The 25,190-nt window shown below is 41.8% G+C and overlaps 1 protein-coding gene across 3 annotated transcripts; it reads right to left on the bottom strand.

The window, feature by feature from the left end:
• Positions 1-1,258: 1,258 nt before the first annotated feature.
• On the bottom strand, positions 1,259-23,989 carry LOC110528435 (interleukin-17 receptor C). 3 transcript variants are annotated; one of them, XM_036984009.2, is made up of 16 exons: positions 23,593-23,812; positions 22,619-23,012; positions 11,026-11,185; positions 10,737-10,846; positions 10,426-10,534; positions 10,260-10,301; positions 7,384-7,416; positions 5,957-6,081; positions 5,798-5,854; positions 5,242-5,308; positions 4,869-5,095; positions 4,601-4,654; positions 4,404-4,449; positions 4,054-4,155; positions 3,152-3,190; positions 1,259-2,864 (listed from the first exon to the last, which is right to left on the bottom strand). In XM_036984009.2, exons 2-16 carry the CDS (start codon positions 22,733-22,735, stop codon positions 2,236-2,238), a joined length of 1,917 nt encoding a protein of 638 aa, XP_036839904.1. In that variant the 5' UTR covers positions 22,736-23,012; positions 23,593-23,812; the 3' UTR covers positions 1,259-2,235. The 3 variants fall into 3 exon arrangements, with proteins under 3 accessions (XP_036839904.1, XP_036839905.1, XP_090097926.1); XM_036984010.2 differs by lacking the exon at positions 7,384-7,416 and having other exon boundaries at positions 23,593-23,989; XM_090241800.1 differs by lacking the exons at positions 7,384-7,416; positions 10,260-10,301; positions 10,426-10,534; ... (2 more) ...; positions 22,619-23,012; positions 23,593-23,812 and adding an exon at positions 5,417-5,444 and having other exon boundaries at positions 5,957-6,139.
• Positions 23,990-25,190: the final 1,201 nt, after the last annotated feature.

Genomic DNA, 25,190 nt, shown 5'->3' with positions numbered 1-25,190 from the left:
TGACCCCTGGTAGCAGAACTGACCTCTGCACTGATAGTTGCCATCTATTGAAGCAGTAGGTGTTAGGAGGACACTGTGCCACACTCGTCTATGTCTGGAACACAACAGAACAAGAAATATAGTAACAGAACAGGTATTATAGGAACGGAACAGAACAGGAATTATAGGAGGAAAATATAACAGGTATTATAGGAATGGAACAGAACAGGTATTATAGGAATGGAACAGAACAGGTATTATAGGAGGGAAATATAACAGGTATTGTAGGAACACAACAGAACAAGAAATATAGTAACAGAACATGTATTATAGGAAGAAAACAGAACATGTGTTATAGGAACAAAACAGAACAGGTATTATAAGAACAGAACAGAACAGGTACTATAAAAAACGGAACAGAACAGGTACTATAAAAAACGGAACAGAACAGGTATTATTTTACCTCAGATGATCTTGTATTAAGGTTGCTAGCTTGCACTCCTAGCAGCTTATGCTAACTAGATAGCTGGCTATCATTTACTGCTAGTGAAGTTGTTAGAACAAGTTAGCATAAACTAGCGCTAACTGGGCTAGTCATTGTCTAAATGACAGGTAGAAACACATTCATAACCATAAAGGGGTAACGTTAACTAGCCCCCAGGGAACAGTTACCCCCTAGTAGGGGTGGGGAACACACTCATCCAACATATTACTACTTTACTCAAAAATGATCTAAATTTTTCTCTCTTACCACAAAATCGTTTTGTTGAAATAGCTCCAAAAGTTGTTGTGATGATACCGAGGATTTTTTTTGTTCAGCAAGAGCAAGAACAGGGGCTAGTTACACCCTACTAGTTACACCCTGAGCATGAAGAGCAAATTATCGGGAAACTAACAGTTTTGTCCGAAGGCACTCTTCAAAGAATTGACTGAGCTTCGCAGCTTTCTTTGGGATGCCTTTTTGCACGGTTGAGATCAGCTGCAGTCATTCTGGTTGATCTCGTTTTCTCTCAAATAGCCCTTGACCAATCACAGTCTCTTGAGGGGCGAAAGGATCCGGGATTAGAGCACCACCAGCTAGAGCACCACCACACCACCACACAGATAATCAATGTTATGTATAACTGCACAAGTGTGAGACCGGGGCTGCATTCCTGGCTTTCGCGCAACCCCTCTCGCGGCTATTTGCCAGATATTTGTTGTCTTTTTAAAACGTTTTGAAATCGCAAAGTACTATTTTCCTCCTTGTGACAATATAAATTGTGACGAGAAATTCTTGTTTGTATCGAAATATATTTATTTTTCATCTTGCACATTGAAAAAAAATTATGCATTATTCAGTCCATGATAGAGATTATGTTTTGGTCAATAATCATTTAGGTCATTTACATAGGCTTACCACATTTAATTTCTACACTAATGCATAAACAGATAAGGAGAATAGAATGTAATAAAATATATCTTTATTGTCCACTGGTTAGAACAGGAATTTGTCTTCTGCCTTTCTCAACACCCACAGACACACACACACCAGGAGAGGCAGAGGATCAGCAGCAGGGCAGCACCCCTGGATGGAGAGCAAATGTTGGATGTAGAGTGCCTTGCTTAAGGGAACAATGACAGGAGTTGTTACATGGGATCAGAGAGCAGCAGCCTTCCAGCTGCCAGTTCAGTTCCATTTTTGTGTTGCCTGGCCCGGGGCTTAAAACCGTGAACCTTCCAGCTGCTGGTCTGCCTCTCTAACCTCTAGATTACTGCATATCATTCAGGTTTGTCCTATCTTGAGTTTTGATCCAGCAAATATTCCAATAGGCCTTTCAGACATTTCTATCTACAAATCATGAATTAAGAGTAAGATAAAGAACAATTGTTAAACATTTCATGTAGCCTACATAATAATTCACACATAGAAGTCCTTCCTGAAGGTGTAGGCCTACTGTAGGTTACACACTGTGTATTGGCTCAATAAAAGCCCTCATTACATCACCAAATACAATCCAAGGCTTCTGCATCCAACACATTGCATGTCCAGTGTATTCAGTGTGAATGTAAAGTCTGGGGTTATTGGGGTGATGAGGGGGGCCGGTATTGTCTTAATGGTTGGGGAAGATTTGATCTCAGGGTGACTGTTCTGCTGTATCGGAACGGCCTGCGATCCAGTGACAACACACTTATGAGGCAGCTCCTTAATCAGGTACCCCCCTGAGTCTCTCCACAAAAGCATAAGTCCCACAGACCGTCTCTGTGTGGCTTCCTTCAGACCCTATGTCCACCTATACCAGCCTCGGGCCCTGTGGGCCCCATGGCCAGCTCAGCGAGAAGCCCCTGGCTCTGGGAGGGCAGATGGAACATGGGCAGCCCTTGGAACAGCTCTGGGAGACCCCTCTCACTGCTGGGGGGCTTGGCAGAATGGGCCTCAAAGTGCACCAGGAGGAAGCGCTCTCCAGCACAGCCCAGTTTGTGTTCTGCCTTGATGCAGCTCAGAGCGGCACTGAACACGTCTGCATACGGGGAGAACATGCCCTGGAGAAGCCCATTATCCTCCCCCTCCACCTCCTCACCCCCCTCCTCCTTCCCCACTCCCTGGACTATATCCTTTCCCTGTTGGCCCTGCTGGTCCCACTGTCGGACCCAGTCCTCTGCCCTCTCCCAGGCTGCCTGTGTCAGTACCAGTATTGCCCGGATCCCTTGACTGTCCAGGTGCTGCAGCTGGGAGTGCAGCCATGGCAGAGGCCCCAGAGAGCACAGCTCAGCCCGACTCCACAGGTCCACAGAGACACTGAAGCCCTGGGCACACAGAGAGGAACCGAGCTCACACACCAACTCTGACACAGAGCCATCCACGTCCGGCGGGCTCAGCAGCACTATGTGTCCCCTGTTGGCTACTACAGATGGAGGGAGGGAGGGAGTGAGAGAGGGAAGGAAAGGAAGGAGGGATATAAGGAGGGAGGAAGGGAGGGGAGAGCAGGACGGAGGGAGGGAGGAGGGAAGGAGGGAAGGAGGGAAGGAGGGAGGGAGAGACGGTAAGAAGAAAGGAAGTAGGGAGGGAGGCAAAGGGCATGGGGAGTTAGAAACATTCATTTTCCATTGTTTTGTCAATGATTATTGCTAGATGAATATGTATCTTCTTTATTTTCAGATTGTATATTTGGAGTATGGGAAACCTGCTTACGTCGACCACACTCCTTCTGGTACCATTCCCATGCCCACCCTGTTGGAGAGACAGAAATGTGATGTGAAACACACTGACATGGTTCTGTAACACAGAGTCTCATGTGTCATTTCAAGTAAGAGTTGTTTGACCTTTACAAAAGCCCTGGACTATTGTCCAACCCCAAAATTCCTTACTGTAGTAAACACCCACAAGTCAGCTATTGAGATGAGAGGGAATCTGGGACACTGAGGAATACACGTAGTATAGGAAAGATCTTCATTCTCTTTCTTTAAATGTTTTGTATTTTTTCAATCTTGTCTCATCGCTACAACTCCCCAACGGGCTCGTGAGGTGAAGGTCGAGTAATGTGTCCTCTGAAGCCAGCCGCACTAATGTGTCAGAGGAAACACCATTCAACTGACGACTGAAGTCAGCCTGCACCAATGTGTCAGAAGAAAGTTCACAGTTCATCTGACGATCAAGGTCAGCCTGCAGGAACTACAAGGAGTCGCTAGAGCGTGATGAGCAAAGTAAAACCCCTGTGGTCAAACCCTCCCCTAACAATGCTGGGCCAATTGTGCACCATCCTATGGGACTCCCAATCACGGCTGGTCGAGATGCAGCCCGGGATCAAACCCTGGTCTGTAGTGACACCTCTGAGCACAGTGATGCAGTGCCTTAGACCGCTGTGCCACTCAGGGGGCACTCTTTCCCTACATGTTGATCTCCTTTAAAACTACTCCTCTCTCTCTATTAAGACTGATTTGGTGGGAGGCAGAGAGCACATCCGTGGTGAGAAGAGCCTAGCACTCACTTCACCACAGTGTAACACAACACAAACCTAACACCTGGACTCTTTTTGTCTCTACACACAGTGGCTTTGCATGTGTGTAGTTGGGGAGAAGGACAGAGTGACTCACGTTTCAGTTTACCATGCAGGAAATATAGACAAATTGCTGCTAGGACAGCCAGCATCAGGGAGAGCAGGACCAACAGACTCCAGCGCCAGTGCCACCAACTGGCTGAGAGGGAGAAGTAAAGACATGATTATTTTCCAATCCTCCTAGAATTTCTTACCAGCTTCCCTCCTGTGAACATGTATTTTATTGAGCATACAAATAAATACTTTATTGATGATACAGATTTGAACATAACAGCCATCTTTTTAAACACCAAAAATCTGTGGCCAGGAAATCTAACTTGTATTAGTTTCAGTAGGATCCACATCAACTTTGATAATGATACCTCAGCACTTTCCTAAAATACTCACAGTCAATGGGACAGAAGGGGCCAAGCTCACTGTTCTTCCCTTTTACCTGGAGGGATGGAGACACACACACACACACACACACACACAGACACACACACACACACACACTTAACATAAGATGAGCTCTCATCATGATATGACAGGATCCCAGTTCAGTACTGGGGAACAACGAGAGTCAACCTGTAGAAGTATCTTACCATCACACAGAGATCAAGGCCAAGTACGACATCCTCAAACACACCGGGCATCACCTAAAACATATAACAAATGTATCTATCATTCAATCAAAATATGTCTTATTCATATCTCACCAGACCATAAAAAAGCCACAAGTAAAAAACAAAACAAACAATTGCTACATGACAGTAACGTTATATCCCAACAACGAAAAGGTCACTAAAGACGCACCAATAAAAAGCCCAAAAAATGATCAAAAGGATCAATCAAATGGTTGGATATATGTACCCAGTGTCCCCTGCTGTTTTCCCTCCAAATGTCATCTGACAGACGCTGCCTAAAGGCAACCAGCTCTGTGCACCTGTCCAAGCCTGCCCCTTTCTGGCAGGGCCACACTTCTGCCTCCACCCTACAGGGGGCAGTCAGGTTCCAGGATAGCATGGCACCACCACTGTTCATTTGGCCCTGCACCACAGATACTGACACATTCTCCCATACATTCCTCTGCAGCAGCTCTGGTGGAGAGAGATAAAGGTATAATATACCATACTTTATAGGGGAGTTATAGATGCAATGGGAATCAACTTCATGGCCCACATTCATTACTGTCATAGTGTAACACAGGTGTAACAAGAAGGATGCTGCATGGTTCTTCTCTTACCAGTGTGGTTTCTAAAGGGACAGCTAATGGATCGATGAGACCTCTCGTCTCCTTTATTCCACCACACCTGAAACACACACACACACACCGATTAACACACACCTGAAACACACACACAACCAATTAGCACACCTGAAACACACACCCCTATTAACACAACCTGATTAATACACACCTGAAACACAGACACGATTAACATACACCTGAAACACACACACACTGATTACTAAAACACACACACAAAACAGAGAGCAACACAAAAGGGCTAACTTTGTCTCACACTGAGTTGGATGTGTCTAGTAACAGCACTACTGACAAAAGTACTGTAGGCCTGATCCAGCTTAAGCTTCTGAGTGGTGCAGTGGTCTAAGGCACTACATCTCAGTGCAAGAGGCGTCACTACAGTCCCTAGTTCAAATCCAGGCTCTGTCACATCTGGCTGTGATTGGGAGTGCCATAACGTGGTGCACAATTGGCTGGGGTAGGCTGTCATTGTAAATAATAATTTGTTCTTAACTGACTTGCCTTTTTAAATAAGGGGAAATAAAATCAGTACCTGGAAGCACATGCAGGGGGTGACAGAGTGCAGTGGAACTGTACTCTCCTTACAGGTCTGTAAGACAACAAGCAACATGCTATCACTGGGAAGGGTGAAAGTCTGAGAAAATTGTTGCATATTAACTGAGTTTAAATGAATGCCAAGTACATCACGGACCCTGCACACTCCGTTATCTTCATGTTGTAGGCACATTTCCAGTGGGTAGGGGCTGTCATCTGCCTTGTTGACTTGCAGCCTCACCTCATGACTTTCCTGATCAATCAGAGCGCTGAAACTAGGGACTGACAGACACACTGGCCAATTACAGAGCAGAAAAATGTAACTTTCTCTCTTCAAATAAACCAGAATCATTATGGAAAAACAGAACAAATGGCCATGGACAAACTATTTATTGGTTTGGATAGTCCCCTACAGATGATTTATTTATGCTCAACTGACTATCAGCAAACTGTTAACCCTAACTCTAGTCTTAACCCTAATCCTAACTCTAACTCTAATCCTTGGCATAGCCCTATACAAGAGGTTGCATTTCAACAGGGAGGCAATCGATAATCAAATTAACATAATACACAAATCCCCATAAAAATCTGTCAGTTGAAGCTAGACATCTGTTTTTTACATTTGATCCATCACAATTCACAGCATCCTCCTATGTTGCACTTACGCATCTGCGGTGAAAGGTAACAGAGCTAAGGAGGTGTTTGTCAGACCATGAGACATCCCGAAAATCGGTCTTCTCACAAAATCGTCTGTAGCATCTGAACTATTATGACCCCTCTATGGAAAGATGAGACTCCCACGAACACGATGGTTTTCTCTGTTTTGCTCTAAACCCCCAAAAATTGTCTGAAGGGGACTGAAGGGGTCTGAAGTCAGTACAGCCGATCTGCCAACTTCTGTCTGTAGCGTCCGAACAGTGTGGGCTACACACTATTTTGACTCCACTATGCAAAGGTGATGTGAGACTCTCATGAACATGTCGGTTTTGTCACAAGACTCGTTTGAAGGTCCCCCAGTACCAAAAATATTGGCACCCTTGCACTTTTTTAACATAATGCACCATAATGCACCACAATATAAAAATCACTAATTCAACCAGTTTGAATATAGAGAAAAGGACTCATGTTTTGTATCGTTGTTTTGTATCGTCGTTGCAATGAACAAGAAAACTAGATCATTATCTGAGGAGGTCAGACACAAGATTGCAGCCAACCATGGACAATCTCAAGGCTACAAGTCCATCTCCAGAGACCTTGATATTCCTGTTTCCACCGTACGTAATGTTATTGATAGGTTTTAAGACCCATCCCACTGTAGCCAACCAGCCTGGTCATGGCTGCAAGAGAAAACGTTGAAGATTGCAGGGAAGGATTGTTCAAATGGTTAGGAAAGTACCTCAATCAACTGCCACACAGACCTTCAAACACAAGCTGACCTTCAGACACAAGGTACATCAGTTTCAACTCACACCATCCGTTGCCAACTCAATGAAAGGGGTTATGAATATGGTAGGAGACCCAGGAGGACCCCACTGCTAAGAGAGAGAGACATAAGAAAGCCTGACTGCAATTTCCCAAACACACCTGAACATGTCAACATCCTTCTGGGAGAGTGTCCTGTGGACAGATGAGACCAAATTAGAGCTTTTTGGTAAAGCACACCATCTCTATGTTTACAGTAAACAAAATTAGGCCATAACAAAAAATAACACCTTCCACACAGTCAAACATTGAGGAGGTTCAGAGGTGTTTTGGGGTTTCTTTGCTGCCTCTGGCACTGGGTGCCTTGAATGTGTGCATGTTATCATGAAATCTGGAGAATATCAAGGCATTCCTAGACTTACGGTGCTTGCTTCGCGTTCCTCGGAAACTATGCAGTATTTTGTTTTTTTAATGTATTATTTCTTACATTGTTACCACAGGAAATCTTACATTTTATTACATACAGCCGTGAGGAACTATTGGATATAAGAGCAACGTCAACATACCAACATTACGACCAGAAATACAACTTTCCCAAGCGGATCCTCTGTTTGGTCCACCACCCAGGACAGTGGTTCGGATCCCAGCCGACGACCCAAAAAAACGACGCCACAGAAGGGGCTGACGGAGCGGTCAGGCTCTGTAGACGGGCACATTGCGCACCGCTCCCGAGTACTACTCGCCAATGTCCAGTCTCTTGACAACAAGGTAGATGAAATCCGAGCAAGGGTTGCCTTTCAGAGAGACATCAGAGATTGTAACGTTCTTTGTGTCACCGAAACATGGCTCACTCGGAATACGTTATCAGAGTTGGTATAGTCACCTCGTTTCTTCATGCATCACGCCGACAGAAACAAACATCTCTCTGGTAAGAAGAAGGATGGGGTGTATGCCTTATGATTAACGAGACGTGGTGTGACCATAACAACATACAGGAACAAGTCCTTTTGTTCACCTGACCTAGAATTCCTTACAATCAAATACCGACCGCATTATCTACCAAGATTATTCTCTTCGATTATAATCACAGTCGTGTATATCCCCCCCAAGCAGACAAATCGACAGCCCTGAAAGAACTTCATTGGACTCTATGTAAACTGGAAACCACATATTCTGAGGCTGCATTTATTGTAGCTGGGGATGTTAACAAGGCTAATCTGAAAACAAGGCTCCCTAATTTTTGTCAGCATATAAAATGCGTGACCCGTGCTGGCAAAACCCTGGATCATTGTTACTCTAACTTCCGCGACGCATACAAAGCCCTCCCCCGCCCACCTTTCGGAAAATCTGACCACGACTCCATTTTTTTTGCTCCCAGCCTATAGACAGAAACAAAAACAGGAAACGCCCGTGCTCAGGTCTGTATGACGCTGGTCCGACCAATCGGATTCCACGCTTCAAGATTGCTTCGATCACGTGGACTGGGATATGTTCCGCATAGCGTCGGACAACAAAATTGATGAATACGCTGATTCGGTGAGCGAATTTATTAGCAAGTGCATCGGTGATGTTGTACCCACAGCGACTGTTAAAACCTTCCCCAACCAGAAACTGTGGATTGATGGCAGCATTCGAGCAAACTGTAAGTGCGAACCATTGCTTTTAATCAGGGCAAGGCGACCGGAAACATGACCGAAAACAAACAGTGTAGCTACTCCCTGCACAAGGCGATCAAACAAGCTAAACGTCAGTATAGAGACAAAGTAGAGTCGCAGTTCATCAGCTCAGACACGAGAGGTATGTGGCAGGGTCTACAGTCAATCACGGACTACAAAAAGAAAACCAGCTCCGTCGCGGACCACGATGTCTTGTTCCCAGACAAACTAAACAACTTCTTTGCTCGCTTTGAGGTCAATACAGTGCCGCCGATACGGCCCGCTACCAAAACCTGCTGGCTCTCCTTCACTGCAGCCAACGTGAGAAAAACATTTAAACATGTAAACCCTCGCAAGACTGCCGGCCCAGACGGCATCCCTAGCCGCGTCCTCAGAGCATGTGCAGACCAGCTGGCTGGTGTGTTTACGGACATATTCAATCAATCCTTATCCCAGTCTGCTGTTCCCACATGCTTCAAGAGGGCCACCATTGTTCCTGTTCCCAAGAAAGCTAAGGTAACTGAGCTAAATGACTATCGCAACGTAGCACTCACTTCCGTCATCATGAAGTGCTTTGAGAGACTAGTCAAGGACCATATCACCTCCACCCTACCTGACACCTTAAACCCACTCCAATTTGCTTACCGCCCCAATGGGTCAACAGACGACACAATTGCAATCACACTGCACACTGCCCTAACCCATCTGGACAAGAGGAATACCTATGTAAGAACGCTGTTCTTCAACTTCAGCTCAGCATTTAACATTATTCACACACACTTCAGAAAAAACTTCCTTTTGAATAATTGGGGGTTGGGGGGGGGGGCTGCTATCTGTTGTTCCATGTAGTGAATCTGTTCATTAATCCATTTGTAAGGGCTAGTAGCAGGAAGGTCAAAAACAATTTTTCATCAAATTATTTTGTAATATATATAATAATATATATATATATATATAATTATACCTCAAGGGTTCTTACAAATCTAAATCAAATAGCTAAATGATCCTTGGTATGACCTTCTTAAAACAATTTAGCTTCTTAGAACCCCCCTCCCCGGCTTAGGCAGGGCTTAGACTCTTATGGGTTAAGCATCTATAGAGGACGGTCCATTAATTAAAGTGAGACCAATATTAAAGTAAGACCAAAATTAAAGTCCTGCACACAGGACACAGGAGATGTAATAACTAAAGAATTAGAATGAGTTGAATAGAAAAGGAACCCGATTGAATGCTGTACAGTGCTTTCTGTTTTTACTTCTTGCTTTACTCCTATGGTTACACTCCTGAATAGAGATACCCATTCTAGTAATTCTATGTATATGGTATTAACAACATAGGAACCATAGAAACAAACAAATGTAGAACATAGAGCATGTAACTCACTGTCACACTCTTCTACAACCCCCTGTGCAGCAGATGAGCACACTAAGGGTAGATAGGACAAATAATTATCAGATCTCAAAATTTCAGAGGATCAATTACTAACCAATATGTATTGACAGTCAAAGCAATGACATAAAATGTTAGATTACTATGGGAAATGCAATACCTTCATCCACTGAGGGAAGCACCACTTTCGAGTGGTGGGAACAAACATACACAGTCACCTGACTGTTGAAGGACACTGCATTATCTTTAAGCAGCAGTGACAGCCATGCCTGCTGGGTATAGATGAACATAGAAATTAATCACAAAACACACACACATGCACCCACGCATGGACACACACAGACGCACACACACGCACGCACACACACACACACACACACACACACACACACACACACACACACACACACACACACACACACACACACACACACACACACACACACACACACACACACACACGGAATGTGCCTTGGATGTAGCTTGCCCATCAGGAGCAGCAGGGATCACTGTGAACTCCAGAATCTTGCAAATGTCCATTCCTAGTTCTGGTACGTTGTAACATACATTCACATATGATGCTGAAACACAGAGAACCCAGTAGGCTGCAGGAGTGAGGATAGCATGACTTACTGACACAAAATTTGATTATTTTAAATAAACCATGCGTTACAAGCTAATACGGGGGCACTCTACCAAACTGTTGTCTTTTTCAATTTTAACAGCAGCATAAAAAATGGGGCTTTGAGTGTTCACACACCTGTCTGGTGGTTTCTGGGCTGGATGTCAAGGTGAATGTGTAGGCAGGGTCTGCATGCCGTGCCCTGTCTGCAGCACAGCACCGGCTGCACCTCCAGATCGACAGGACACTCTGGGATCAGAACCACAGCACCTGCCTTCACTGTGCAGTTCGAGATACCCTGATGAGAGACAAGGTAAACAGTCACTACACAACTACTGTTGTTGTATGCAAGTATTATACTCTTTTCATCCATACATACACAGTAACTACACACCTACCGATAGGTACCCTACTGTGTTCAACCCAGTGACGTGCAGTCAGAGTAGGCAAGTTAGCCAGTGCCTACCCTGTGATAATCGAATCAAAATAGCTGTTATGAAAATCCAAATTAAAAATATAGTAAAAAATACATGTTCACAACAACAACAAAAATATCTAATGTTTTCTCTCAATGATTCTGGTGGTTTGTACGTTGAAAATACCAACATTTGCTAAAACTGCATAAGAAACACTCAGGAGAGGTGCCAGGGTATGCGTCACTGATTGCCGGATGCAGTGCCTACCTTCCCATTCATTGAACCGCATTCAAATCACATTCCTGACTCTTTTCACTGTTGATGGAAAGAGCAAGCACTGTATATTACCGATGAAGCTACATTCATTTCATTGAGCAAATTTCATAGTTTGTACATGCGTATTGCCTTAAAAATGTTTTTGTATATCAGAGATAGTCACCTCTTCCCCTTTGAGGATATGCAGTGCTTATGGTTGTGTTTACATAGTTTGGCACTGTCATCCCCTGAGTGTCAACTAACATTAATGAAGTTAACTAGCTAGCATACACATTAACCTGACAAAATTGATATCATCCAGAAGGATAGATTAATGGATTTCATTTACAAGTGAAGGTAGGCCTTAAAGCATTTTCCTGCAATTAGCAGGTCATTGTTGAACGAACATGAGAAAAATGTTTTTTTTTACAAATGTGTGAAACATATGTAACTTGCTCCATCATTATCAGTCGCATGGACCACAACATACATTTAAGCTATATATACTGTTGAAAAGAGAAGATTTTAAGCCTCATAACGATATCAAACATGTGTATCAACTGTCAAAACTCTGATTAGCTGTTAAGAGAAAATCATCCCAGAAATGTGCTGTAATTTTTCAGTACAGGCTTCCTTCCTTTCATTCTGTCAATTATATTAGTATTGTGGAGTAACTACAATGTTGTTGATCCATCCTTAGTTTTCTCCTATCACAGCCATTAAACTCTGTAACTATTTTAAAGTCACCATTGGCCTCATGGTGAAATGCCTGAGCGGTTTCCTTCCTCTCCAGAAACTAAGTTAGGAAGGACGCCTGTATCTTTGTAGTGACAGGGTTTATTGATCATTTAAGTGTAATTAATAACTTCACCATGCTCCAACATAATACAGGTAGAATCAGGAATTCCTCAAGGCAGCTGTCTAGGCCCCTTACTTTTTTCAATCTTTACTAATGCCATGGCACTGGCTGTCTATGTATGTGGATGAATCAACACTATACATGTCAGCTGCTACAGTGAGTGAATACACAACACTTAACAAAGAGCTGCAGTTACTTTCAGAATAGGTGGCAAGGTATAAGTTAGTCCTACATATTTCAAAAAGGAGGTGACTAAACTGCTTGGAGTAACCTTGGACAAGTAACCTTAACTGTCATGGTCAAAAAATGTTGATACAACAGTAGCTAAAATGGGGAAAAGTCTGTCCATAATAAAGCACTTCTCTGCCTTAACAACATTAACAACAAGGCAGGTCCCACAGGCCCTTGTTTTGTCGCACCTGGACTACTGTTCAGTCGTGTGGTCAGGTGCCACAAAGAGGGACCTCAGAAAATGACAACTGACCAATTTTGGTCATTTTTCCGCTGTCCCGGTAAATTCTGTGGAATCTTATTGCAAATGTACAAAACATCACCAATCACGACATGGCCATTTCTCCTAAACGGAAAAGACTTTGAAGACAAAACTTGGTGAGCATAGGTTTGGACTAATGGGCTGTTAGCCCAGAAACAAGATGGTATTGATTTTTCTTGGATTAAAGGTCAAAAACGAAAATAGAGCGCTAATTTGACCGCTTCACGTCAAAGAACATGAACCTATGGTGCCGGAGAAAAAAGAACCAGCCATTTATCTATCATAATTTAAGAGAAATCGTACAATGTACAATTGGTGAAGTTCAAAGAAATGTGTGTTTTAAAAAAAAGTTACAGATCCAGTTGCGGCGTGTTCAGACGAATCCATTAAGGCAGGTTTCGGAGCTCTGCAAGATTTCTGTGATTTTTTGTGGTTTTCTGAAATCACACACACTCATTCAACCCTCTGTAAATCAGTCAGTTCTTAACGTAAAGACCTAAAACTCTAAATTCTGTAACAGCTGCCTGTGTCAACCGGAAGTGCCTTAACCTTTCTGATCTCCCCATCCCGGATCCGGGATCGTGAATACAGACTCAAGCTCATTACCATAACGCAACGTTAACTATTCATGAAAATCGCAAATGAAATGAAATAAATATGCTAGCTCTCAAGCTTAGCCTTTTGTTAACAACACTGTCATCTCAGATTTTCAAAATATGCTTCTCAACCATTGCAAAACAAGCATTTGTGTAACAGTATTGATGGCTAACGTAGCATTTAGCATTAGCATTCAGCTGGCAACATTTACACAAAAAAACAGAAAAGCATTCAAATAAAATAATTTACCTTTGAAGAACTTCAGATGTTTTCAATGAGGAGACTCTCAGATAGCAAATGTTCAGTTTTTCCTGAAAGATTATTTGTTTAGGACAAATCGCTCCGTTTTCTGCGTCACGTTTAGCTATGAAAAAACCCCTGTATCCAGAATTGTGTAAATCTATCAGCAAGCTCATTAGCATAACACAACGTTAACTATTCATGAAAATCGCAAATGAAATGAAATAAATATGCCATCTCTCAAGCTTAGCCTTTTGTAAACAACACTGTCATCTCAGATTTTCAAAATATGCTTCTCAACCATAGGAAAACAATCATTTGTGTAAAAGTAGCTAGCTAGCGTTAGCATTTAGCGTTAGCATTTAGCGTTAGCATTAGCGTTAGCATCCAGCACGCAACATTTCAACAAAAACATAAAAGCCTTCAAATAAAATCATTTACCTTTGAAGAACTTCTGATGTTTTCAATGAGGATACTCTCAGTTAGATAGCAGATGCTCAGTTTTTCCAAAAAGATTCTTTGTGTATTAGAAATAGCTCCGTTTTATACATCACATTTGGCTACCAAAAAAAATCCGAAAATTCAGTCCTCAAAACGCGAACTTTTTTCCAAATTAACTCCATAATATCAACTGAAAACATGGCAAACGTTGTTTAGAATCAATCATCAAGGTGTTTTTCACATATCTCTTCATTGATACATCGTTCTTGGACACATGGTTTCTCCCCTATATCAAATGGAAAAGTACGAGCAGCTGGCAATTGCGCACCGAATTCCACGCAGGACACCAGGCGGACACTTGGAAAATGTAGTCTCTTATGGTCAATCTTCCAATGATATGCCTACAAATACGTCACAATGCTGCTAAGACCTTGGGCGAACGACAGAAAGTGTAGGCTCATTCCTTGCGCAATCACAGCCATATAAGGAGACAATGGAAAACAGAGCTTCAGAAATTCTGCTAATTCCTGGTTGATGCATCATCTTGGTTTCGCCTGTAGAATGAGTTCTGGGGCACTTACAGACAAAATCTTTGCAGATTCTGAAACTTCAGAGTGTTTTCTTTCCAAAACAGAATATGCATAGTCGAGCATCTTTTCGTGACAAAATATCGCGCTTAAAACGGGAACGTTTTTTATCCAAAAATGAAATAGCGCCCCTAGAGATCTAACAGGTTAAATTGGGTTTATAGCGGCTGATTTTAAAGGGTTAAAAAGATCAGATCTTTCCAAAACTTCATATGTGTGATTAGGCAACCCTCATGAACTGTAAATCAATCATTTCTCCCAACAGATGTCAAAGAAAAAACTCTCTCTCTCTCTCACACACACACACACACACACACACACACACACACACACACACACACACACACACACACACACACACACACACACACACTGCAAGGATGGAGTGACACGGTACGGGGCTTAAAGACACACAGAGCCTGTAATGGCATTACCATAATCTACGGTCAAGCAGGGAATCTCGTTGAACTCGGCACAGCCTAGAGATTATGAAGCCTGGCCCAAAATTTCAGGTGCTTTTGGGTGACAGCGGGAGAACCATTAGGGTTAGAATTCGACCTCAGGAACGTTCCTGAGGTCCTCCCGATCTGTGCAAGCCTAACCTTGACCGTGTGGCATTAACCTTTAATAGTGAAAAGAAGGTGTTTGCATCAAACAGTTTGCAATGACTTGTCTCCCCATAGGAATACATTGTCTGCTCCCCTAAATTCAACCTGAAGCCTATGTGGGTTATGAATGCCTTATGAACCTGTCTTCGATGACAATTCATCAAGCCACTATGAGGTCTACCTGTGTTGATTCTAAGCTTCCTGGAGCAACCGGAAGTGGTTAAATGTAGTGGTTAAATGGTAGGTGTTTTGATGTACCAAACCTGCAGTTTGTGAAAATCTTTGTAAATAAGTCAATTCTTAATGTAAAGACTTTAAACTCAGGATTCTGTAAAAGCCTACCCCAATGAGGATATGTGTTCACTTTCAGATTCCTGTGCCAACCGAAAGTTTGTTAAATTGGGGTCATAGGGGCTGTTTCGAAGGGTTAAAAAAGTAACATCTTTCCAAAACTTCAAATGTGTGATAAGGCAACCCTCATGAACTGTAGAACAGTCATTTCTCCCATAATATTTCCAAGAATCACTCACACACACACACACACCAAGGATGGAGTGACACAGTAGAGCCTGCAATAGTCACCTTCGTTCGAACTATCAAAGAACTGTCAGACCTAGAGCTCTGAAACTTTGAAAACCTGTTCTAGAGTTGATAGTGCACGGTGAGTTATGTGGCTCTGGAAGATTCTCAGACCAAGAAACAGCCTCGTACATTTGCAATAACTTCAATTCATTTTGACCATCACGAAAATGACGACATTTAGAAAAGTCCCGGAGTCGCAAGATTAGGTGCAGTGAAACCGCCTTCGGCCCATAGAGACGGACCCTACTGTTTCTGTCCTATAGCTCATTCAAGGACCCCGTAGCAACGCACGGAAAATGTGGATTTTCAGCACCAATTAAGGTCGCTGCTCGGGCTCCAAATGACCTATTGAGCCAAAACTTGGGATTCGGGGTTGCCTCAGCTAGGCCTACACATAATGTCAGAACTGGACCCGCAGCTAGAACGTAACTACGTGTTTATTGTTTTTATTATTGTTTAAACAGAAGGCGCTGTGAATTTTGGGCCTGCTCTGAAATATCTGATAGTTGTCTTCTGAAAGAGTTGGAAAAAGTGGGTTTGTTGTCAGCGTGTATCAGTTTGGTGTCAGAATGATATCTAGTTGACTGATGGACGGTGACTTGCTGGCTGACTTTTGTCCATATGCAATATGTTTAAACAGTGATAGACCATCACCAAATGGACATTCTGAAATCAACACCAACGAGCGATGGAGAGGATCCAGAATCACTGCCCGGCCATCTCGAGTTCATTGGGCCAGTCAATTTTGCATTCCTGCAGTAGTTTTGAGCATGTCAAATTTGTGTTGGTAAATGCCCATTGAAACATATTGCAAATGGACAGCCTGGTGATTGGAATGGGTTACCAGAAGCACATTTTTAAAATGTTTTTTTAATGCCTTTAGGAGGGTGCAGGGGGTCTATGGTTGGGTAGGGAGCACCCCCCACCCGTGCCCCTGGTCATTTTGGATGTTTAAAAAAAAAAATACAAATCAACAGAGTCCCACTTCTCCCTCATCATACATGACAAATATACCATCTAGGTTGATTCATGGCTTACAGTTTTTTTCGATTGCTAAACGACAGTGGACACAACTGGAGTCACATGTGCAAAACTCTAACTACAGTCTGCACAGCAGCAGTTCATGTGGACCAAACTCTAGTTTGTTTTTCATTGCTTGAACACAGTTTTCAAAACTCTACACACTTATCCCATTACTTTAACCACAACCTGCACAACACTGTGGATTTACAGCACTTTGTTCAAATGCTAACACACTGCTGTCAAAACTGTGAACCACACATTCAAAACGGAATAGATTTCAGCCTTGTGCTTTCAAACACTGCTGATTGCAATTTCAGCTGAAAGGCTAAGCAGGTGTCTTGTTTTAGACTTGTTAGTGAACACACACACATATTACAGTATATATAGGTAGAGCTCAGAAAGATTCATTTTGGAAATGGAACAAGGAAGATGGGTTCGTGGAGGGAGAAGGGTGGCAGGGAGAGGGCGGATGCGTGGAGGAAGACAAAGAAGACAAAGAGCTGTTATTTCAGATGAAATAAGGGCTACACTTATAGACCATGTCGTGAACCATGGTCTCTCATTGAGAGAGGCAGGGTTGAGGGTGCAACCCGATCTGCAAAGATCCACAGTGGCATCTGTAATGCAAATTTTCCATCATGCAAACAGGTGAGAGTTACATCCTTACAGTAAATGAAAACATTACAGGAATCTATTTTGTATTGCAATTATAGAATATTTACACAGATATATATTACAGTATGTTTGACTGTAAAATATATTTTTACAACAGGACCCAAAAGCTGCCCCCAACAGGGGGAAGAGGAAAAATATTTTCAGATGCGCAGGAAAATGCTATTGTTGACATGGTTGTTGTCAACAATGCAATAAAACTGCGGGAGATTCAAGATAGAGTGCTGGCTGATAATGATATATTTGAAAATGTTAATTCTGTCAGCACAACAACTATTGCTCGAGTCCTAAAGAAACACCAAGTTACAATGAAACAGTTATACACTGTACCGTTCGAGAGAAACAGTGAACGGGTAAAAGAGCAAAGATACCAATATGTCCAGGTAAGACGTCTGAGGTTACGTACACAGCTATACAAAATATTTACAGTAACAAAAAAACACTAGCATTTCTACAGTAAAACTGTGCACTTACTGTTTTTCAGAGAGTAATGGAGGTGGAAGCACTGGAAAGACCACATTAATTTGTATTTATCGATGAAGCTGGATTTAACCTTGCCAAAACACGGCGCAGAGGAAGGAATGTTTTAGGTCAAAGGGCCACTGTGGAGGTTCCAGGCCAAAGGGGGGGAAATATCACCATGTGTGCTGCAATGGCCAATGATGGTTTGCTTCTCAACACACCACTCATTGGCCAATACAACACAGAAATGCGTATAGCTTTCCTAGAACAGCTCTATGCTCAGCTAGTGCCAGCAGAACAGGGGGAGCCAGTAAGAAACCTCCAAGTTTTTGTCATAGTTTGCGATAACGTTGCTTTTCACCACTCTGCAGCTGTCACAGATTGGTTTGCAGCACATCACAGATGTATGGTTTTGTACCTGCCTGCATATTCACCCTTCCTCAACCCAATAGAGGAGTTTTTCTCTGCCTGGGGGTGGAAAGTGTTTGGTCACCACCCACATGACCAAATGTCTCTTTTGGAAGCCATGCGTGCCGGATGTGAGGACACGAGTCCAGAGGACTGCCAGGGATGGATAAGGCACTCCAGAAGGTTCTTCCCCAGGTGCATGGCAAGAGAAAACATTAGATGTGGTGTTGAAGAAAACCTGTGGCCTGATGCTAGAGAGAGGCAGGATTAGCCCCTCAATTATTTGTTCGAATTACAGTATGTACTTTTAGTTTCTACCTTTTTTTCTCATTACTGTAATTCCGTAAATTACTACAGACTATTGAAGCAAACTGCTAATTTTCATTTACCTTAAAGAATTGTTATGTTCTAAAAATTTTAATAAATCATGTGAAAGAATGTCACTCTTTTCTTTGAAGAAAATATTACTTTGTATGAAGTTACTGAAATTGTTCAAACTGTAAAGATGAAAAGTTTGTATTTTCTGTATTGGTGTTTGATGCTAGTGTTTTTACTCTCAGTGTGTTCTGAGTGACAGTGTGTGTTATCTCAGTGAGGGTTGTGCATAGTGTTTGGCTGCACTGAGCGTGTTTTGAGCCATGTGTTAAGAGTTGTGTTGCTTGGAATGAGTTTTGCAGGTGATGTGAACTGTTTAGCTCAGGTGACTGTTGGTAGTGCAGACTGTAGTTAGAGTTTTGCACATGTGACTCCAGTTGTGCCCACTGTCGTTTAGCAATCAAAAAAAACTGTAACATAGTGTTATATATCATTTGGGCAGTATAAATGCCATTTGGACATGGTTCACTGACTTTTGGGTTTGGAAACTGACTTCCTATGATGGTACATGGCAAATGGATATAACATCCTGATTTGGCACTTTCAATTCTTTCATATTGCATTTTGACATTTCTTATTGCATTTCACAATGGTTCACCGACTTTTGACTTCCTATGAAATCATATTGCAAATGGACAAAACATCCTGATTTGGCACTTTCAATACTTTCATATTGCATTTGGACATTTCTTATTGCATTTGGCAATGGTTCACCGACTTTTGACTTCCTATGAAATCATATTGCAAATGTACAAAACATATGCCTGACTAAAGTATGTTCATATAGTTCTTATACATGTATAATTGACCCCAAAAAATCAAAAGAATTTCAAAAAATTATCCAGAAAGCACTTTTTTAATTAACCTTTTGCGTGTAGTGGGCAGTATTTTCATTTTTGGCTAAAAACGTACCCATTTGAAACAGCCTATTTCTCAGCCCCAGAAACTGGAGTATGCATATACTTGTCATATTAGGATAGAAAACACTCTAAAGTTTCCAAAACTGTAAAAATATTGTCTGTGAGTATAACAGAACTGATATTACAGGCAAAAACCTGAGGAAAATCCAATCAATGCATGCCTATCCTAAAGCATGAAGTCTTGAATCTTGCATCGTTTTATATATCAACTCATACACCGTGTATCTGTATGGCACAGTTGTCAACATCCTGGTCCTCAAATGAAACTGGTATACTTTCCTATTTATGCTATTTTTATTCCAGACAGACCAGTTCCCTACCTCCTCCCGCTGCCACCTGCCTCCTCCATTTTGGGGGTAATACTGTAATCAATTGGTTGTACTCTTGGATTGAGCAGACCTTCCCATACAATTCTGAACTCCATGAAAGACATAACTCTACCATTACAATTTACAATATAATTTAAGAACAAAATACCCTTTTCAAACATCTTTCTCATAAATACAGGTATTTTATCAACCAGCATATTTGAGTTCAGCAATAATATTTGTTGTAATATTTGTAAAAAGTATCATATTCAATTAATCGAAAATGAGACATGGCAATCTTCACAAAGGCAAAAAGGCAATTTTTAAACAATGGATGAGCTTTTCTTAGTAATCTGCTGGAGAACCATTTAGGGTTCAAGTCAAACTTTTGAATAAGTGAAGCTTTTAAAGAGAGTTTTAGTGCTTTTCTATTTAATAATCTCAACCCACCCAATTCATATTCATTATATAGATAGGCACGCTTTATTTTGTCTTGTTTAGCGTTCCAGATAAATATTTTTTTTTTTGCTCATATGATTTGAAAAATGTATTATCAGGAGTAGCCAGTGCCATAAGTAAGTGAATAAACTGAAATATGACTAAGGACTTTGTCACGACTTCTACCGAAGGTAACTCCTCTCCCTGTTCGGGCGGCGCTCGGCGCTCGGCGTCGCCGGCTCACCAACCACTACCGATCCCTTTTTCTTTTTCTGGTTGTTTTGTCTGTGTGCCTTTTCACACCTGGTTTTCAATTGCTTTGATTTCTGTGGGTATATAGGGCACCTGTTACCTGCCGTAATTCGTGCAGGATTAGACTTGTGTGTATTGCGTTCGATGGTATTTGATGTTTGTTGTTTTTTCGCTATTACGCACGTGTATGTAAAGTGTCGGAACTGTGTTTGTTCCTCCGTGTGTTTGCACGATTATTCGAGAGCGTAGTTTTGGGATTTTTGTTCTGTGCCGTTTGCATTGGTGGACTATATTATTAAACACGCTTCTCAGACATCCCTGCTCTCCTGCGCCTGACTCCTACACCTCTCACCAAGACGCATGTTATCACAGACTTAATAAGGGCAATTTTTCCATAAATAGACATCTATTTACCTCTCCATGTTTTCTATTGAAATTCATTTTAGAGAGCTCATTTATATATTTTGTGATATGAATACCAAGTATGTCTAGCCATTTTATAGGTAAACTGCAGGGTGATGTAAAAGTTGTATTTTTTAAAGATCCAATACGTAATATTGTACACTTATCATAATTAGGTTTTAGTCCAGAGAGTCCAGAAAAGTTATCTAGATCTTCAATGAGACATTGCAGGGATCTAGCTTGTGGACTTAATATAAAACTTGAGTCATCGGCATACATGGACACCTTTGTTTTTAAGCCTTGGATATCTAATCCTCTAATGTTGTTATTGGATCTGATTTTAATAGCTAGCATTTCGATGGCCATAACGAATAGATATTGTGACTGCAGACACCCTTGTTTAACTCCTCTCGACAAATGTAAACTCTCTGAGAAGTAGCCACTATTTACTATTTTACACCTAGGGTTGCTATACATTACTTTTACACATTTTATAAGAGAATCACCGAAATGTAAAAAATTCAGGCATTTATAAATAAAATCCAGTCTTTCTTTATCAAAGGCCTTTTCAAAATCCGCTATAAATATCAGGTCTGGCTTCTTAGATGTTTCATGATGTTCTATTACTTCTAGTAGTTGACGTATATTATCTCCAATGTATCATCCATGTAAAAAACCTGTCTGATCAGGATGAACAATACCTGGTAAAACCTTTTTAATTCTGAGTGCTACGCATTTTGCTAGTATTTTTGCATCACTACATTGAAATGTAAGGTGCCTCCAGTTTTTTTAGATAGACTGGATCTTTATATTTGCCATCTGGGTCTTGCTTTAATAATAGGGAAATCAGACCTTCCTGCTGAGTACCTGACAGACTACCATTTCTATAGGAGTAGTTAAAACAAGCTAACAATGGAACAATCTAACAACTAAACAAAAGGGTTAGGGATAGAGGTTAGAGAATTAGATCAGTAACCGAAAGGTTGCTGGATCGAATCCCCGAGCTGACAAGGTAGAAATCTGTCATTCTGCCCCTGAACAAAGCAGTTAACCCACTGTTCCTAGGCCATCATTGTAAATAAGAATTTGTTCTTAACTGAATTGCCTAGTTAAATAAAGGTAAAAAAAAATAAATAATGTAGTATATCAAAAAAGGCTTGATATACCTCTGGATCTTTCTGTACATTTGTTAAATTTCAAAAGTGTTTATTATTTGGAAAGAATTCAACATTTCTTTCTTCTGAGGCACACTTTCTCTGTTCCGTTCCCATCTCTGTCATTCCTGTCCCTCATTTCTGTGTCAGACTCCTTAACTCTCTCCCTCCCTCCCTCTCTTTCTCTCACACACACCTTGATTGTTGACCTCTCATTATCATGATCATTAGTTTATTACCTTTGAGCAGGTGAAGTGTTCACTCTTATAGTCAAGCATCTCCAACTCCAAAGCTGAAGCGACACTCTGGATCAAGAGAAGGATTGCAAGCGACCACCACAAAAACATTGCTTTCATAATTTTCCTCAAATTTGACACATTAAGGTTTGTACCACTTTGATCCTCAAGCACTTGTTTTCTTCATCTGTGATTATCAACTGTTGTCAGATATGTCCACACACAACACCATCAGCACGCCTCTGTGTTTCTGGACACATGGAAAACAAGTTGAGCAAGTTCTAAAATCAAGTTGAGCAAGTCCAATTTTCTGGCATTGAGCTTTGTTAGAAGTCTAGACTGATGCCAACTTCCTGATGTCAGACACCAGCCTGTGTTGAAGAATTGAGGGGATTACCTGAGGGAAACAGAGAGAACAAAGTGCTGCCTGTAAACTAAGATTAGATAGATCTTTGTGACATGCCTTGCTCAATTTCAACTGGTACAGTAAACATTAATGACAGCCTAGCTATGATAGAATGAGAGAAAAGCCCACAGTTGTGTCAAGTTGACTGGATGTCTTTTGGGTGGTGGACCATCCTTGATACACACAGGAAACTTATGAGTGTGAAAAACCCAGCAGTGTTAGAGTTCTTTACACAAACCGGTGCACCTGGCACCTACTACCATGCTCCATTCAAAGGCACCTCAATATTTTGTCTTGTCCATTCACCCTCTGAATGGCACACATACATAATCCATATCTCAATTATCTCAAGGCTTAAAATGTTTCTTTAACATGTCGTCTCCCCTTCATCTACACTGATTGTAGTGGATTTAACAAGTGACATCGATAAGGGATCATAGCTTTCACCTGGATTCACCTGGTCAGTCTATGTCATGAAAAGAGCAGGTTTTCTTAATGTTTGGTACACTCAGTGTATATCATATGTAGTATGTTATTCTAATCAGCATGACCATACATGTGTAATACTTACAGCATAGATATTTTATCTTCACGTCCATCTGCCAGAGTATATTACATTCCTTGATTGAAAAAGCTACAACTCTACGCAGTAAGGGAATACAGTGATTATGTATCCTGTGAAATCCAACAGTTTTGTTGCTAGTGTACTCTGTCAATGCCAGGTAATTGGTATTTGGTAGGTTGAGTCATGTGGTGATTGTCGCTCAACCATGGCATGATCCCTCCCCTCTGTGTCCTTGTCCAGCCCCCGTGTCCTTCTCCAGCCCCCCCCCCCCCCCCCCCCCCCCCCCCCCGACAGCCACACACTCTCTCTCACACACACACACAACACACATACTCCCGAGTTTGGTGCAGCGGTCGAAGGCATTGCATCTCAGTGCTAGAGGCGTCACTACAGACCCGTGTTTGATTCCAGGCTGTATCACAACAAGCTGTGATTGGAAGTCCCATAGGGCGGCATACAATTGGCCCAGCGTCGTCTGGGTTTGGCCAGAGTAGGCGGTCATTGTAAAAAAGAATTTGTTCTTAACTGATTTGCCTAGTTTTTTTTAAAACATACATGTTACAGCCCATTACAACCCATAGTAATAGACAAGGCAACGCAGCAGTAATATCCAGCAGGAACCCTGCTTGTTTATTGTGGTAAAACTTTAACTAATGTACCCAGACGGATCAAAGTCTATATCCTTGGCTGTGTGTGTGTGTTATCAGTGAGGTATAAATCCAATGTAAAGTCTGTCAAGCATGTGTCTGTCTGTTAATATACTGTACGCTTAGTCATGTCAAGACCCACAGAAGAGTCTATATGTCACGGCCGTCAAATGAAGAGCACAAAGGTGCAGCGTTGTGAGAGTACATATTCCTGTATTTATTTGACGCCGACAAAAACAATAAACAATCCAAAACAACTGTGAAGCTAAAGGTTATAGTGCCAACAAACAAAGACAACTACCCACAAGGCCAGGTGGGAAAAGGGCTGCTTAAGTATGGTTCCCAATCAGAGACAACGATAGACAGCTGTCCCTGATTGAGAACCATACCCGGCCAAAACAAAGAAATACAAAACAGAACATAGAATGCCCACCCCTGACCTAACCAAATAGAGAAATAAAACGTCTCTCTAAGGTCAGGGAGTGACACTACAATTAGATTGTAGATTTAGTGAAAATATCAGTGATTTTTTTTTATTTTACTAGGCAAGTCAGTTAAGCACAAATTCTTATTTTCAATAACAGCCTAGGAACAGTGGGTGTACCTTGTCAGCTCGGGGGTTTGAACTTGCAACCTCCTGCTTACTAGTCCAACGCTCTATCCACCAGGCTACCCTCCCACCCCATATTGTAGTGGTTCAAGGCACAGTTTTCCTGTTCAGTTTGTTTCCTTCAGCAGGGTGTCCTGTAAAATGTATTAGTCACCTTACTTCAAGAGAACTATTACAGAAATGCATTCCTGGATTGCTTAATAGCTTTTCCCTGGTGGGGATGATACACACATGACTTCTAAGATCACAGCTGATAAAATTATGGTTAGCTGTAAATAGAGAATGTTTAATGTCCATGCTATGAACATGGTGACCCACAACCTCCCAGACCCACCCAGTGCAAACAG

Source organism: Oncorhynchus mykiss, chromosome 7 (genome assembly GCF_057628025.1).
Source record: "Oncorhynchus mykiss isolate SJ-2025 chromosome 7, ASM5762802v1, whole genome shotgun sequence".
Lineage (NCBI taxonomy): Eukaryota > Metazoa > Chordata > Actinopteri > Salmoniformes > Salmonidae > Oncorhynchus > Oncorhynchus mykiss.
Note: the sequence above shows the minus strand (reverse complement) of the source record. Positions and strands in the feature narration are given on the sequence as shown.

Bases quoted from the DNA above. Each gene is read 5' to 3' on its own strand.
- LOC110528435 (XM_036984009.2), bottom strand. From the start codon at position 22,735: ATGAAAGCAATGTTTTTGTGGTGGTCGCTTGCAATCCTTCTCTTGATC. The intron at 10,535-10,736 runs GCACATTCCGTG...TATACCCAGCAG, and splicing joins ATGGGCAAGCTACATCCAAG to GCATGGCTGTCACTGCTGCT. The intron at 7,417-10,259 runs GTGAGTTACATG...ATCTGTCCACAG, and splicing joins GGTTGTAGAAGAGTGTGACA to GACACTCTCCCAGAAGGATG.